The sequence below is a fragment of the Pezoporus occidentalis genome, unplaced genomic scaffold (genome assembly GCF_034315485.1).
Source record: "Pezoporus occidentalis ecotype Australia unplaced genomic scaffold, CSIRO_AGI_Poc_V1 ctg277, whole genome shotgun sequence".
NCBI classification, from domain to species: Eukaryota; Metazoa; Chordata; class Aves; order Psittaciformes; family Psittacidae; genus Pezoporus; species Pezoporus occidentalis.
This window is the reverse complement of record NW_026914686.1, coordinates 410,496-424,253: the sequence shown is the minus strand read 5'-3', so window position 1 is coordinate 424,253 and position 13,758 is coordinate 410,496. Positions and strand designations below refer to the sequence as shown.

At 56.0% G+C, this 13,758-nt stretch overlaps 2 protein-coding genes across 2 annotated transcripts in view; one reads left to right on the top strand and one right to left on the bottom strand.

Moving 5' to 3' along the window:
- The first annotated feature begins 3,630 nt into the window (after window positions 1-3,630).
- LIMD2 (LIM domain containing 2) lies at window positions 3,631-8,692 on the top strand. The gene is made up of 5 exons (XM_062625134.1): window positions 3,631-3,845; window positions 5,222-5,358; window positions 6,838-6,882; window positions 7,489-7,628; window positions 8,024-8,692. Exons 2-5 carry the CDS (start codon window positions 5,317-5,319, stop codon window positions 8,181-8,183), a joined length of 387 nt encoding a protein of 128 aa, XP_062481118.1. The 5' UTR covers window positions 3,631-3,845; window positions 5,222-5,316; the 3' UTR covers window positions 8,184-8,692.
- Window positions 8,693-13,639: 4,947 nt separating this feature from the next.
- Window positions 13,640-13,758, bottom strand: part of MAP3K3 (mitogen-activated protein kinase kinase kinase 3) — a 37,815-nt gene continuing 37,696 nt past the window's right edge. The window contains exon 18 of the transcript XR_009966042.1: window positions 13,640-13,749. The gene's annotated coding sequence lies outside the window, so the exon portion shown is untranslated. The remainder of the gene's footprint in view (window positions 13,750-13,758) is intronic.

Below are 13,758 nucleotides of genomic sequence, written 5' to 3'. Positions count from 1 at the left end.
GAGGTTTAATAACAACACGAACACCCTTCAGAGCCAGGGCTCACAAAGGAGAGCAGCTCCGTGCTCATCACTGAGGCGAAAGGAGCACCCTCTGCCAGCAGCAGCACAGCTGGGAGTCAAGCCCAGGTCTCCCAAGTCCCATCCTGGTGCTGTCACTACCCTGTTCTGAGCCAGTCTGATCTGTCTGATCCCTTTGGATCACTTGAAAGCAGCTCAGCCACCTCGCAGGTCCTGTCTGTTGGTTTTGTTCATGGGGGGAGCATCAGTTCTGCCAGAACGTGCTAATTCAGCAGCCTGGATCATCCCTTGGCACCTGGGCTTTGTCCCCCAAAGGCATCGTGCGAGGGATGCACAGGGGAGACATCTGGTGCCCCAGATGTGCAGTTAAGGCCAGGAGAAGCACATCTGCAGCATTATACATGTAGATGACAACATCATTGCAGTGCAACCCATCAAGCCTAGGCTGAAACAGCTCCAGTCTAAATGGGAGCCCTGCAAGAAGCCAGTTCCCAGTTAGGGTCTGTCAGGAAGAGCTTTGCAAAGGGACCGGGTGCATCTTCACACAGCTCAAACCCAGGGTCCGACCTTTCCTGGTCAGCAAAGATCCCACCAGGCTTCTCATTAGGGAAGGGAGTTCCTCTTCTGGCTTCCTTCAGTCCCATGAACCTACCCCCTGCTCCTACACGGTGATGGAGTCACTGCTGTTCCTTCTGCCCACCCTCAGCTTCAGGAGGGTTGTTGTCCATTGTCAGGCAGCGATGTTCCCCCAGAGGTGCCTGCCTTTTGCTTTCCATTTGTGTCATTCCTCAATGGGGAACGCCATCTGGGGGTGCTGCAGAGCTCACCTTGCTGTCGGCAGGAGCTCTGGGGTGGAAAACGTGGGATCTGGGTGAACGGATGGCTGAAGCGAAGATGAAGCACACTCTATGCGCATCCCTTGCCCTTGGTGTGCCCACAACCCTCTCCGATGGCCAGCTCAAGGTACTGGACACAAGGAGCCTCTGCAGCCTCCAGTGTGCCTCTCCGGGGCTTGTGTTTCCCACTGCTCCACTGAAATCCCACGGCCTTGCAGAGCACCAGATCCCATTCTGGGCATCATGGGTCCTAAAAGGGAGAATGGAAGTGACAAACAGGCAGAGCAGCTCAAAAAGAGGGATCCTTTGAGAGATTTAACCTAGAACATGATTTTGGTGGCTTTTGGGGACACTTGGACACAGCAGCTTCACAGTGGTACAGAGGCAGGGACCATGGGATGTGGCTGTGCTGTGTTTTGGGGTGCCTGGGACAGGAATTGCTCCTGCTCCTGCTGTGGCTGCTGATGGCGAAGCAACAGAAGCTCTCAGAGCTACTCCACATGGGAAGTGCCAGTCCAAAGCCTGGTGATATTCCACGTGAGATGAGCCAACAGAACAGGGGCAGGTTACGTTTGGGAAAAGAGGGATTTGTAGGCAATTACAGGTCCATTAACTGGAGTGCAATTAAAGGTGAGCTTCTGGAATGGGATTTGAGAGAGTATTCAAAGACATGGTGCTGGGAAGCAGAAGTCTTTAATGCAGATCATGCCAAGCTGGATCAGTATCTTCCTTGTGTGTGACCTGAAACAACAGGGCCTCATGAACCTGGATTCAAGACCGGCACTTGATGGGGATGATTGTTGTAGGTGGAGACAGGAAAGAGGCAGCCAAACAGAAGGAGGACACTTGGATCCTTCCCAAGGGGGAGAGCTAAGGCCTGAAGTTGGTACCAATCCCTTTGGAAGGTGGGAGAAAAAGGCTGAAGAAGAGTTGGGCAGGAACATGGGGAGCTGCTGGAGCCTGGGGGGAGCTCAGCAAAGGGAGGTCAATGAAGCAGAAAGAACAGTGAGGATTTCTGGCAGAGGTGATAAAGGAGGAGCACATCAGGCCAGATGTGTTCGGATGTGTTGTGTGCTGCTCAGACCATAACACAAAGGTCTGAGATCGCCTTCGGTGTGGTGCGTCCAGGCCAGCTCACCTCCTGCCAGGCGGTGCTGTAGGAACCTTATGAGAACAGATGCAAAGGAATTGGCTTCTCCTGCTGAAAGAGACTGATCCAGAATGATTCCTCTGGAGGAATCCCCCTGAGGGGCAAATACTATGGTGGGAGAAGAACCAGGAACATAATGCTGGTATCACGGTCAGTGGAAATGCATTAATGCTGGAAACCAGAGGGTGATGCTTCCAGGTGGAGCACGGCTTATGGAAGAGACTATGGAAAACCTGAAAAGAGAAGGGAAGGGACATGAGCTGTTTGCCTATCACGCTTGTTTGCCTCAGGAGAGACAAGAGAAGGCAGGGAGGAAGGTGGGAGAACAGAGGGGGTGAGAAAGGGGCTTCCCCCGGGCTCCCCCTTTGCTTGTGTGGGACTTCCACTGTTGCCCTGCCAAGGGCCCCCTGTTCTTCCCCGCTCCCTCAGGAGCAGTTATTCCTGAAGATTCCTGCCCACCGGCAGCCTTTGAAGGGGCACAGAACGTGGAGCAAAGCGGGTTAACGGGCCGGGATGCTGGGAGGCGGCTGTGCCCTGGGGCGCAGGGACGGGTCCGTGCGCCGGGGATGCTCTGCAGCAGCCTGACGCGCGGGGCAGCGGTGCCCCCAGAAGCGGCCTGGCCGCTCCTCCCGTGCCAAGCCAACAGGGACCTGCCCTGGGTCCCCGCAGCCATCAGCTGAAGCCACAGCCCGAAGCTCCCCGTGCTCCCAGGATGGAGGAGGAAGGGGCCCAGATTTCCCCCCCCCCCGTGCTTTGCCTTTGGGAAAGCCTCTTGCAATGGTGCAGTGATCCCAGCAGTAACCTCACACTTCACAGGGCTGCTAATGGGAACCAGATGGCAGCGAGGGGCCTCTCTCCCTCTGCAGTCGCGCTGCTTTCCTGTGCCGGAAACCCATCGGCTTTCCGAGGGGCCATGGGGCTGGAGCCGTGCGACTGAGAGCTCCCGGGATGAACATCCCCAAACTGCCCCCGGGCCATGGGGCTGGAGCCGTGCGACTGAGAGCTCCTGGGATGAACATCCCCAAACTGCCCCCGGGCCATGGGGCTGGAGCCGTGCGACTGAGAGCTCCTGGGATGAACATCCCCAAACTGCCCCAGGTGGGTGCTGAGCAGGAGCTGCGCCTGCTCTCACACAGACAAGCTCCAGGCCCCAAGTCCTGGCTCAGAATCATCACAGACAGAAGGGGTTGGAGGGGACCATCTGAAGATCATCTCGTTCCAAGCTCCTTCCGCTGCAGCAAGCCCAGCTCCCTTTGGACAAAGGGGTATTTCGGTCCACACAAGCCATCAGATGCTCCCAGGAGGGGCAGGAAGAACCAAGGGGATCTCGCCTCGTCCTGAGCCATAGCCCGGGAATTGCCCAGGAGAGGACACTCGGTCCTGCTCTTCCCAGGCTGTGTCGATGGCCAAGAGCCTTAGGGAGTAGAGGCTTGGAGAAGTCGGATGTAGCAGTTACGGTGCCAGCCTCCACTGTGGAGACCTGGATGTGGCTTTCCTGCTTTGCCCCAGGTGCTCTCTGCACTTGTGAAGGCTCCGTGCCACCGCCGGGGCCCCGTGTCCTTAAGCAAAGCCTGGGCCACTGGGGCTCCTGTGCTGATGGGGACTGCCTTGGGCTCAGATCCCACCCCGAGCGCACGAATGCCCCCTTGGAAGAGCACTGAGAGCCTCCTGGTGTGGTTTCTAACTTGTTGTTTCCCCTTATCGCTTCAGCACAGCCTTCCCCCTTGAGATTTCTGCTCCTTCCTCGTGCCCTTGGGCAGGAAGGACATTCAGCAACTACTCACAAGCAGCTACACGGAGGGGACCTCTCGCTTGAACCGAAGGCTGGGAGAGCACAGCGGGTACGTGCACAGGGGGGTGTTAAGAGAAGGGAGAGCGGGAGGATGGGGCTGGGTGGGGAACGTCAAGCCATGGGGTGGGATGGCGTGGAAGGGAAGAGGGTTTGGGGAAGAGAAGCAAAGGGATGAAGAGGTGGAAGGAGCCTGTGTGTGCGGATGGGGAAGGGCTGATGGAGAGAGTGGGGAAACTGAGGGGCTGGGAGAGGGGAGGAAGATGAGGTGCAAGGGAAGAGGGAGGGAAGCTGGGGGTGGAGAAGTGCTTGTGGCAAAGGCAGGGGCGAAGGGGGAGGGTTCTGCACCCACGTCAGAGCGTGTGAGCAGGACACCAAGCTCTCTGGGTGCTCCAAGCTCCCCTTGGGGTCTGCGTTGGGCTCTAGGGACCAGCCAGAGCCTGGAGGCACGAGGCCCATGGGCCAGCTCTGCCCTGGGCCCCAGCACCCTCCTGTGCCTGCCACCCCCTGCAGCACACAGGAAACAACAACGCGACCGCAGGGTGAGGGAGGCTGTGCTGAGCTGAGCGCTCGGGGGGGCGGATGGGGGGTGGGATGAGGGGTGTGCAGCCCCCAGCACGTCCCCACCATTCCTTCGCCTTCCCCTTGCTCTGCGCCTCCCTCAGCATCGTTTGCTCAACCCCACAGCTCTTGCACGAGCAAACCGGGGCTCCTCAAGCCTCATCTTTTCTGGGTGTTTTGAAGGCGAGGGCAATGGGGGAACCCCCCTGCGGCGCCTCTCCAAGCAGTTACTACCAAAAGGGGTTACTTGTGATGCTGCTTGGGGTTTTGTTTGCCTTTTCTCTTTCCTGTGCTGTGTTAACGCTGCTCCAGGACCAATCCCCTTCCACATGTGAGCAGAAGCCAGCACATCCCCTTCTACTCGTGTTTCCATCACCGCTCTCCTGCCCTTTATCTTCGTACGGGACTAGAGGAGGGTGATGGTTTTAAACTAAAAGAGGGAGGTTCAGGCTGGACGTGAGGAAGAAACGTTTCACAGTGAGGGTGGTAACGGCACAGGTTGCCCTAGGAGGTGGTGGGGACGTCCAAGGCTGGGCTGGACGTGGCTCTGATCCAGTTAAAGATGTCCCTGCTCACTGCAGGACGGGATGAGCTTTGAAGCTCCCTTCCATCCCAAACCATTCTATGGCTGCAGGACTATGGGTACGGAGCCCGGTGCCCACATCACCTTCCAGCTTCCTATGAGCTGTGCTCCAGACCTGCACCTCCTGCCCACATCCAGCCTCGTGTGCCTCCAGCTCCTGGCTCCCTCCAGCAACGCAAGAGGCTGCACGGAGCCCATGGAGGAAGCACTGAGCACATCACCATTGCACACCGGCCCTCGGGGTGATGAAACCAGCCCTGCTCCTCTTGCCGTTTCCTTTCCAGGTGTTGCAAGGGGCTCGTCTCGGGCGTCTCCGCAGGGCACATCGCCCCCCGGACATCAAGCTCAGGATTAAACAGACGGAGGAGGGCAAGGAACCATGTTCCAGGCCACGGGACCCCCCAGCTCCCCCCCAGCTCATGTACGTAGGGGTTTGCATGGGGTTTGGCCCGCGGGGGTGCTGTGGATAGAAGCTCTATTCCGGCCGTTTTAGGGTGATCAAAGGCACAGCCGCTGCTTCTCGCCCCCCAGGACGGGGGCCAGGAATGTTCCAGCAGAAGGTGCTGTTTGCTGAGCCCATCCCCTTGCTCCTCACCCTGCTCCCTCGTTCTGTTTGTTTGTGTTTCCATGGCTTTCCAAGAGCACAACTGGGAGCACGCGAGGCTGCTCGGGCTTGGGGATGGAAACCAGACGGGCTCCAGAACGCGTCCTGCTGGGACAGGATACGGCCCTTTCCCCGCGGGAGCACGCAGCAGATATCAAGCAGATAGCGCTGCCTGCTCGGAGCCGGGAGGCTGCCCAGAAGTGATGAGCAGCAGTGGATCGCTGGAGCCTTGGGAACGGATGTGTCCAGCTCCAACGAGGCAGCGCTTTCCTTAGCTCGGGAAGCGGCGCATGAAACCCCAACCCCAGGAGAGCACCTGCGGCTGCCTTCCCAGTGCCAAGGGATGCAACCGGTTTTACATGGCCCGAGCGTCCCCGCTGCCCGTGTCCCCCTTGTTGACTTTGGCTCATCCTTCCTTGAGGGAAGGAGAGGGAAACCAGCATCCCTGACCTCAGTCAATGGGAGCAGCTGGGAAACGTCTGAGGAGGCAGCGCAGGGAAGTGAGAGCTTCCTGCGCCTCCACACCAGCGATTCCCAAAATACAGAGGAGAAACAGCGGGGAAGGATGAAGCAGGAGGGAAAATCAGCCTGGGGCCAAGCAGAGCAAGAGGAAGGAGCAGGAGGCAGCGGGGCGATGCTCTGGGATCACCTCGGGAACAAACAGCGCAGAGTGGTTCCTGGGCGGTCCTTGCTGGAAGTGGGTTTGCCTCTTTGCTCCTGTTTGACAGCAGGGAGCATCACCACCAGCACAAAGGCAGCTTCAATGCGTGCCACGGTTGGCAGGGACCCAGTGAGTGCACAAACAGCTTGGGAGGGTGCAGGAGTGTGGGGAAAGTGAAGGGCAGGGGCAGGAGGTGATTTGGGACGAGCTGCTGCAGATGGGAGAACGTGCACTGAGGGCACCTCAGCACTTGGAGCTCTGCCCTACTGCTCCTCCATCCATGCCCCCCATCCCTCCTGCATCCACCATGGACACGGATGGATGCAAGGGCCTGCAGGGGCTTTTCCATCTCAGCCGTGGGGCAGGATGTCCCGTGGTGATGGGCTGATAACGGGGCTCAGAAACAACACAGCTGCTGAGGGGAACCAGCACAAGAGCTCCCTGAGAGCGAGGGGCAGCCCAGCTGGGCATGAGGACGGCATGGCCTTGGCAACGGAGTTCAGAGACAGCCACCATGCAGGGACAGCCAGGTCCTGCCTGTCCCCATCCTCTGCTGCTCCTCCTCCAGCACAGCTCAGCGCCAGGCTTCTCAGTGCTGGCTTTCATCCTGATTTCTCTTCTCCTTCCCTTGGCAGGAGGCAAAGAACAGCTCAGGAGGCAGCACCGTGCAGCGCTCCAAGGTACCTGCGATTACCGCATCCTCCACTGCAAGGAGGGAAGGACCAAACCCCATCCTATCATTCAGCAGTGGTGCAGCACAGGGAGGGTGACGGGAGATGGGGAAGCCTCACATAGAATGGTAGAATGGTTTGGGTTGAAGGGACCTTCAGTTCATTCGGTTCCACCCCCTGCCACGGGCAGGGACCCTTCCACTGGAGCAGCTTGCTCCAAGCCCCTGTGTCCAACCTGGCCTTGAACACTGCCAGGGATGGGGCAGCCACAGCTTCTCTGGGCACCCTGTGCCAGCGCCTCAGCACCCTCACAGGGAAGAACTTCTGCCTAAGAGCTCATCTCAGTCTCCCCTCTGGCAGGTTAAAGCCATTCCCCTTGGCCTGTCCCTACAGGCCCTTGTCCCAAGCCCCTCTCCAGGTTTCCTGCAGCCCCTTTAGGCACTGGAGCTGCTCTAAGGTCTCCCCTTCAGGATCCTTCTCTTCTCCAGGCTGAACAAGCCCAATACCTCACCCAATGGCAGTGTGGATATCAAGGAAGAGGCTGTGGGGGAAGCCAGGCACAGGATACCCCAAACTCCTTCCTCATCCTCTCTCCCTTCGCTCTCCCCTCCGCAGTCCTTCAGCCTGAAGGCACAAGTGAAGGAGATGTGCACTGCCTGCCAGAAAACCGTGTACCCCATGGAGCGGCTCGTGGCCGATAAGTTCGTCTTCCACAACGCCTGCTTCTGCTGCAAGCACTGCCACACCAAGCTCAGGTGAGCCTGAGCGGGATGCGGCCATGGTGCTTGCTGTTGGAGGGGTGGATGGATGGCAATGGGGTACCCATGGATGGGGGAGGCCTCTCCAAACAGTCCACCCATCACGTTCATGTGATCCCCAACACATTCATCACAGCAAAAACCAGGGCTTATGTGCCCAACTGGTCCCAAGTCCCAGCTGGACCATAGGATGGTTTGTGTTGGAAGGGACCTTAAAGCTCATCCAGTTCCAACCTCCTGGCACAGGCAGGGACACCTTCCACCACACCAGGTTGATCCCAGCCCTACATCCCCAGTCCATAGCCCCTCTCCAGGTTTCTTGCAGCCCCCTTAGGCACTGGAGCTGCTCTAAGGTCTCCCCAGTCCCAGCTAACCCTGCTCTCCTTCCCCAGCCTGGGCAGCTACGCGGCGCTCCACGGCGAATTCTACTGCAAGCCCCACTTCCAGCAGCTCTTCAAGAGTAAAGGCAACTACGACGAGGGCTTCGGGCGCAAGCAGCACAAGGAGCTGTGGGTGCACAAGGAGGTGGAGAGTGGGACCAAGTCGGCGTGAGCGGGGCCTGCTCAGCCCTCCCTGGAGCACCGGAACGGTGCCGAGCCGGGCGCTAACTGAGCTGATGTAAAGCAAAGGGGACCCAAGGGTGGTGAGGGTGGGAGGCAGCACAGCCCTCTCTGGAGGATGTATAGAGGGGTCCTATAGGCCACAGGGGCAGAGGTGACCAGGGGACAGCCTCCAAGCCCCAACTCCGGAGACCAGACCGGATGCCCAGCCCTGCACAGGCATTTCAGGTTTGCCACCATGGATAAAGAGATGATCTTGGAGGGGCCTTAACCCATCCTCTAAGTCAGAGCAGAGCTCCCAGCTCCTGCCACACCAATCCTGCCTTGCTGGGGCTCTGGCTAAGGAGGGTCCTTGGTTTACATCAGCTCAGTTCAGCTGGGAATGTTCAGCCTTAAGGATGTTGCCCTGCGACTCTTTCTCTCTCCGTCCTTTTCTATCTGCCTTCGGTAGGTCCTGCGCCAGGCGCTCTCTTATTTTTGTAATACAAGGTTTCTGAGCCTGCGCTGCCTTGTCCTGTGTTCCGGGGGCTGGGGAGCTGGGAACAGTGCTGCGGGCTGCCTCTTACCGCCCCGGGACTGGGGACAGAGCCTCTGTCCATGCGGGATCAACAGGTATTCCTGGGTACGTGTGTGCAGTGCGAGGATGGAGGCAGAGCGGTCCTTTGGGGCATGAAGTCTGGTTTCAACCTGCACAGCAGCTTCCACATGGAGCCCAGACCACTCCCAAAGGGAATTCTCCATCCCATGAACTAGATCCACCCCTCTGCCCTGCACACATTTTGTGGCTCTCTCCCCATATCAATATCAATGGGCCCAGCCTCTGCAAGCAGACGCTGCCTCCATTCCCTCTGGGCTGACTGGTGCAAGATGAGCTCTGGTCTGGATGAAGCCCGTCCCTCTGGACCGTCTCCAACAGGTCTGTATTTACCGCCTTCCTCCACACGATGTGTAAGCCTTGCCTGGGGGAGCAGGCATTCAAGGAACCCCTCATCTTTCACATGCTACAAGAATCGGGCTTTTCAGAGCCCCCAGAGCCTTCGGCATCCCAGCAAGAGCCTCTATTCCTTCACCAGCCGATAACATCAGCTCCCACGGATGGAGAGAATCCAGAACCAGCCACAAAACCAGGAGCAGAGAGAACCGGATGGATATGGATGGTCCAGAGGAGCCCAGGAGGAACTGAGGGTACACAGAGACACTCTTAACCCAGGCCACAAGTCCCCTGGGGCTCAGAGACGCATTGGGTGACCCCAGGAGCCCCATGTCCCTCATGGTGGATAAATTTCATCTCCTTTAAGAGGCCAGGACCGTGAGCCCAGCAGGGACTGCACACACAAAGCCTGGCAAGGCTCCCTGAGCTCCAGCCTCACCAAGAGCTTTGGCTGTCCCCGTGGTGCAGGAGCTGCTCCTCACATCAAGGCGCAGCCGACACGGTGACAGAAGCTGCTTCCTGCCCATCACCGCATCACTGCTGGGATGAACCAGGACCTGCTGCTCGGTGGTGCTGGGCGCGTTGCGGCCTCTTCCTGCCGAAGGTTGCCCTAGAAAACGAAAGCAGGCTCCTGGGTTTCGCTTCCTGTTCCTTGCTGGCCTCACTTCCCCATCCCTCGCCTCGCCTGCCTGCTGCTCTTGCCTGCAGAGCGGGGCCCCCAGGTCCAGGGCGGGTTGAACTGCACCAGAGCGCTTCGGGGAGGGACAAAACCTTCTTTAAGCAAGAAGAACAACAAGGGTCTGGTTCAGTCCTTTCCTCCCCAGCATTCGGAACCGTGTCTAGAGACAGTAGCACTCTAGTACTACTAGTGCTAGTAGTGCACTAGTACATCTCTAGGGCTGCCAGAGCTAGTAGTGCATTAGTACATCTGTAGAACTGCTAGAGCTAGTAGTGCATTAGTACATCTGTAGAGCTGCTAGAGCTACTAGTGCATTAGTACATCTGTAGAACTGCTAGAGCTAGTAGTGCATTAGTACATCTGTAGAACTGCTAGAGCTAGTAGTACATTACAACATCCCTAGAGCTGCTAGAGCTAGTAGTGCATTAGCACATCCCTAGAGCTGCTAGAGCTAGCAGTACCTTACAACATCCCTAGAGCTGCTAGAGCTAGTAGTGCATTAGCACATCCCTAGAGCTGCTAGAGCTAGTAGTGCATTAGTACATCCCTAGAGCTGCTAGAGCTAGTAGTGCATTAGCACATCCCTAGAGCTGCTAGAGCTAGTAGTGCATTAGTACATCCCTAGAGCTGCTAGAGCTAGTAGTGCATTAGTACATCCCTAGAGCTGCTAGAGCTAGTAGTACATTACAACATCCCTAGAGCTGCTAGAGCTAGTAGTGCATTAGCACATCTGTAGAGCTGCTAGAGCTAGTAGTACACTAGTACATCCATAGTACTACTAGTGCTAGTAGTACACTAGTACATCTTAGAGCTGCTAGAACTAGTACTGCATTAGCACTTCTCTAGAGCTGCTAGAACTAGTAGTGCACTAGTACATCTAGAGCTGCTAGAACTAGTAGTACACTAGTACATCTCTAGTACTATTAGTGTTAGTAGTACACTAGTACATCTCTAGAGCTACTAGAACTAGTAGTGCACTAGTACAGCTCTAGAGCTACTAGTAGTAGTAGTACATTAGTACATCTCTAGAGCTGCCAGAACTAGTAGTGCACTAGTACATCTCTAGAGCTGCTAGAACTGGTAGTAGTAGTACGTTAGTACATCTCTAGAGCTACCAGAAGCAGTAGTACACCATTCTCTACCTACCCCGTTCCCACAGGGGCACAGCCATCTCTCCCTGACGTGGCAGCAGTGGAAGGAGGACGTGTGTGAGCACAGGGTTTGAGATCCTCAGCCTGCTCTATTGGTTTCTGATTCTGTGGCGACCTGAGCCAGGCACCACCGCTGAGGGGAGGGAAGAGAATCTGGTGAGCATCAGATTCACACAGGGCCAGAGGCGTTCAGTACAGCTACACCTCACAGTGGCTGCTGCACACAAAGGAGCCAACCCCTGCTCCCCTGATTCACACGCCAGGCTCTGCACACAGCCTCAAACGGCTCCCAATGGGAGGTTTCTGTAAGACAGATTAAAACAGAATAAAAGAAAGGCCAAAGCATTGTCTCTATGTCCCAAATGTGTAGCTAAATCCAGCTGATTTATGATGAGAGCTGGTTTCATGCCCCTGGGACTGGAACCCTCCTTTCTGAATGCCTCCCACCCGTTGCACCCCCCTGTCTCTGAGCAGGCACAGTCACTGAAACACTCACCTAGAGCACTGGAGCTGCTCTCAGGTCTCCCCTTCAGGAGCCTTCTCTTCTCCAGGCTGCCCCAGCCCAGCTCTCTCAGCCTGGCTCCAGGGCAGAGCTGCTCCAGCCCTCGCAGCAGCTCCATGGCCTCCTCTGGCCCCGCTCCAACAGCTCCGTGTCCCTGTTGTGTCTGGGGTGGAACTGGATGGTCTTTAAGGTCCCTTCCAATCCAACCCCTTCTATGATTCTGTGTCTTAAGCTTCCTTTCAAGTCATGAGCTGCTCCTTGCTGGGGCTTCTCTGTGCTGCTCCAGCACAGCAAAGCAGTGCAGCAGCTCCGCAGGGACATATCCTCAGCAGAGAAGCAGGAGGCAAAGCAGAGGATGCTACAGCTCTCTGGGCTCCAGGGCGCCGCAGCGAGAGCTCAAGAGCAGCAGCTTTAATAGCAGCACAAGGGCTGTTCCCTTAACGTGAAGCACAGAAAATGGCTCACAGCTGCCTGCACCTCCAACGAGCAGACCTGGTTTTACCGCTGAAGAGACAGCACAACTGATGAGCAATGAACGACCACCACAACCCTTTGCATTCCCATACAAGCATGAGGCTTCTGTTACCAACCTGCCTTTGAGCTCAGGAAAGGACATTTCCCAGAGCCTGGAAACTCAAGCCAGCAGATTCATGGAATAACTGGAAAACAATAAATCAGTAAGAATCCATCTATATCCATACCGTGCAGATGTCCAGTTCTGGCCAAGATACAGAGCACCAGGCAGAGATCAACAGCAGAACAAGTGGCAGGACAGCTCACCGTGCCAGCATTTCCTGGATATAATGCAATACACCCACACCCAGGCACCATCAAATCCAGAAGACACTGTTCCTAGTTTAGACTTCACTCTCCTCGAGCCACAGCAGTGTAGTGTTAGCCAACCCCTATAGAGACTTGAAACTATTTGCTTTAGAAGTGGATGTACAGAGGAAATGGACCTCGTGTCACCTTGCCCTGGGCCACACTGTGCATAGAACACACACCCCCAGCAATCAGGAAAGGCACAAGAGGTTTTTAGCTGCATTTTTCTGTGTGTTGGTCAGTGCTTTGTGGCTGATCAACCTTCAACCCAAGCCTCCAGATGTTCTTCTCTCCCTGCCACCACCTATAGCCAGGTATGGTAAAGATTCAAGCAAGGAATACACACTTGTGGAAAGCAGAGTCACTATAGAGCTATTGACTTTAGAGGGGTGTGAGTAGGAGGGGAGTCCAGGGGCAAACATGCCATGGTGCAAGCCTAAGGTGTGAACCTCGTGTTCATAACGCAAATGTTAAGCACTGAACATACAGAGCAGAAAGGAGAATGAAGGCATCAGCTTTGGGAAGCACCTCCTCAAGTGAAGGCAACTTCCAAGTTCCTCCTTCAGCAAAGGCAGGGTTGTCAGGTTCTAACACACACAGAGGGGGGCAGGAAGCAGCAGGAGGTGGTTATTTCTGCTTCCACAAGCCACCTGTGTTCTAGGACAAGTTCACTTGTCTGGTTCTCATCTGCTCTGGACCAGCCCACAAGCGCGATGCATCTGCTCACTTCATGTGCAGGGAGGGGGCTCTATTGCATCAGGTTGTTAACCCATTTCTTCTCATTTGAGCACATTTTACACTTACAAACACGTCAGTGTTTAATCAACATAGCAACGAGCTCTACCATGGCCTGGGAAAGGCGAGCAGAGGGAAGGCTGTGGTTAGGACCCATGGGACAGCATCTCGAGGGACCACGGTGGCATTCAAACCACTGCTGAAGTGACAGCAAGGCTAGGACCTGCACAAGGGAAAAATGAGCATTTCAGCAAGTGAGGTAGATGAATTTAAAGCAGCACTATTTCAGTCCTTTCCTAAGATAGTGCTGCTGGAAAAAAGAAATGCAGCCTGAAAATACTTGGAAATATGGTTACCTCTTGCCAGTCTGGGACAGCAGAGCTCATCCTGTCCCACATCTTTAGTACACTCAGTGCAAGACCACCCACTTCTCCCTTTCTGGAAGGGAGCTCATGATATGATACGACAGGACAAGGGGGAATGGCTTTAGCGTGCCAGAGAGGAGACTGAGATGATCAATGATCTTAAATGCACTCAATGATCTCAAAGGTCTTTTCTGATCTAAATGATTCTATGATCTCCACATGAAGAGCCAAGAAAGCAGCCCAGTTCCTCTCCTGAAGGCTGAATGTCACCTACCTCAGAGGCAGCCTTGTAGAGGACACACGTGCTTACCTGATCCAGGAAGCAACACCTCACTGACAGGACACTGCTCCAGTTGTCCCAAAGAATAAACACCTGAAAGGA

Bases quoted from the DNA above. Each gene is read 5' to 3' on its own strand.
- LIMD2 (XM_062625134.1), top strand. From the start codon at position 5,317: ATGTTCCAGGCCACGGGACCCCCCAGCTCCCCCCCAGCTCAT. The intron at 5,359-6,837 runs GTACGTAGGGGT...TTCCCTTGGCAG, and splicing joins CCAGCTCCCCCCCAGCTCAT to GAGGCAAAGAACAGCTCAGG. The intron at 6,883-7,488 runs GTACCTGCGATT...TCCCCTCCGCAG, and splicing joins GCACCGTGCAGCGCTCCAAG to TCCTTCAGCCTGAAGGCACA.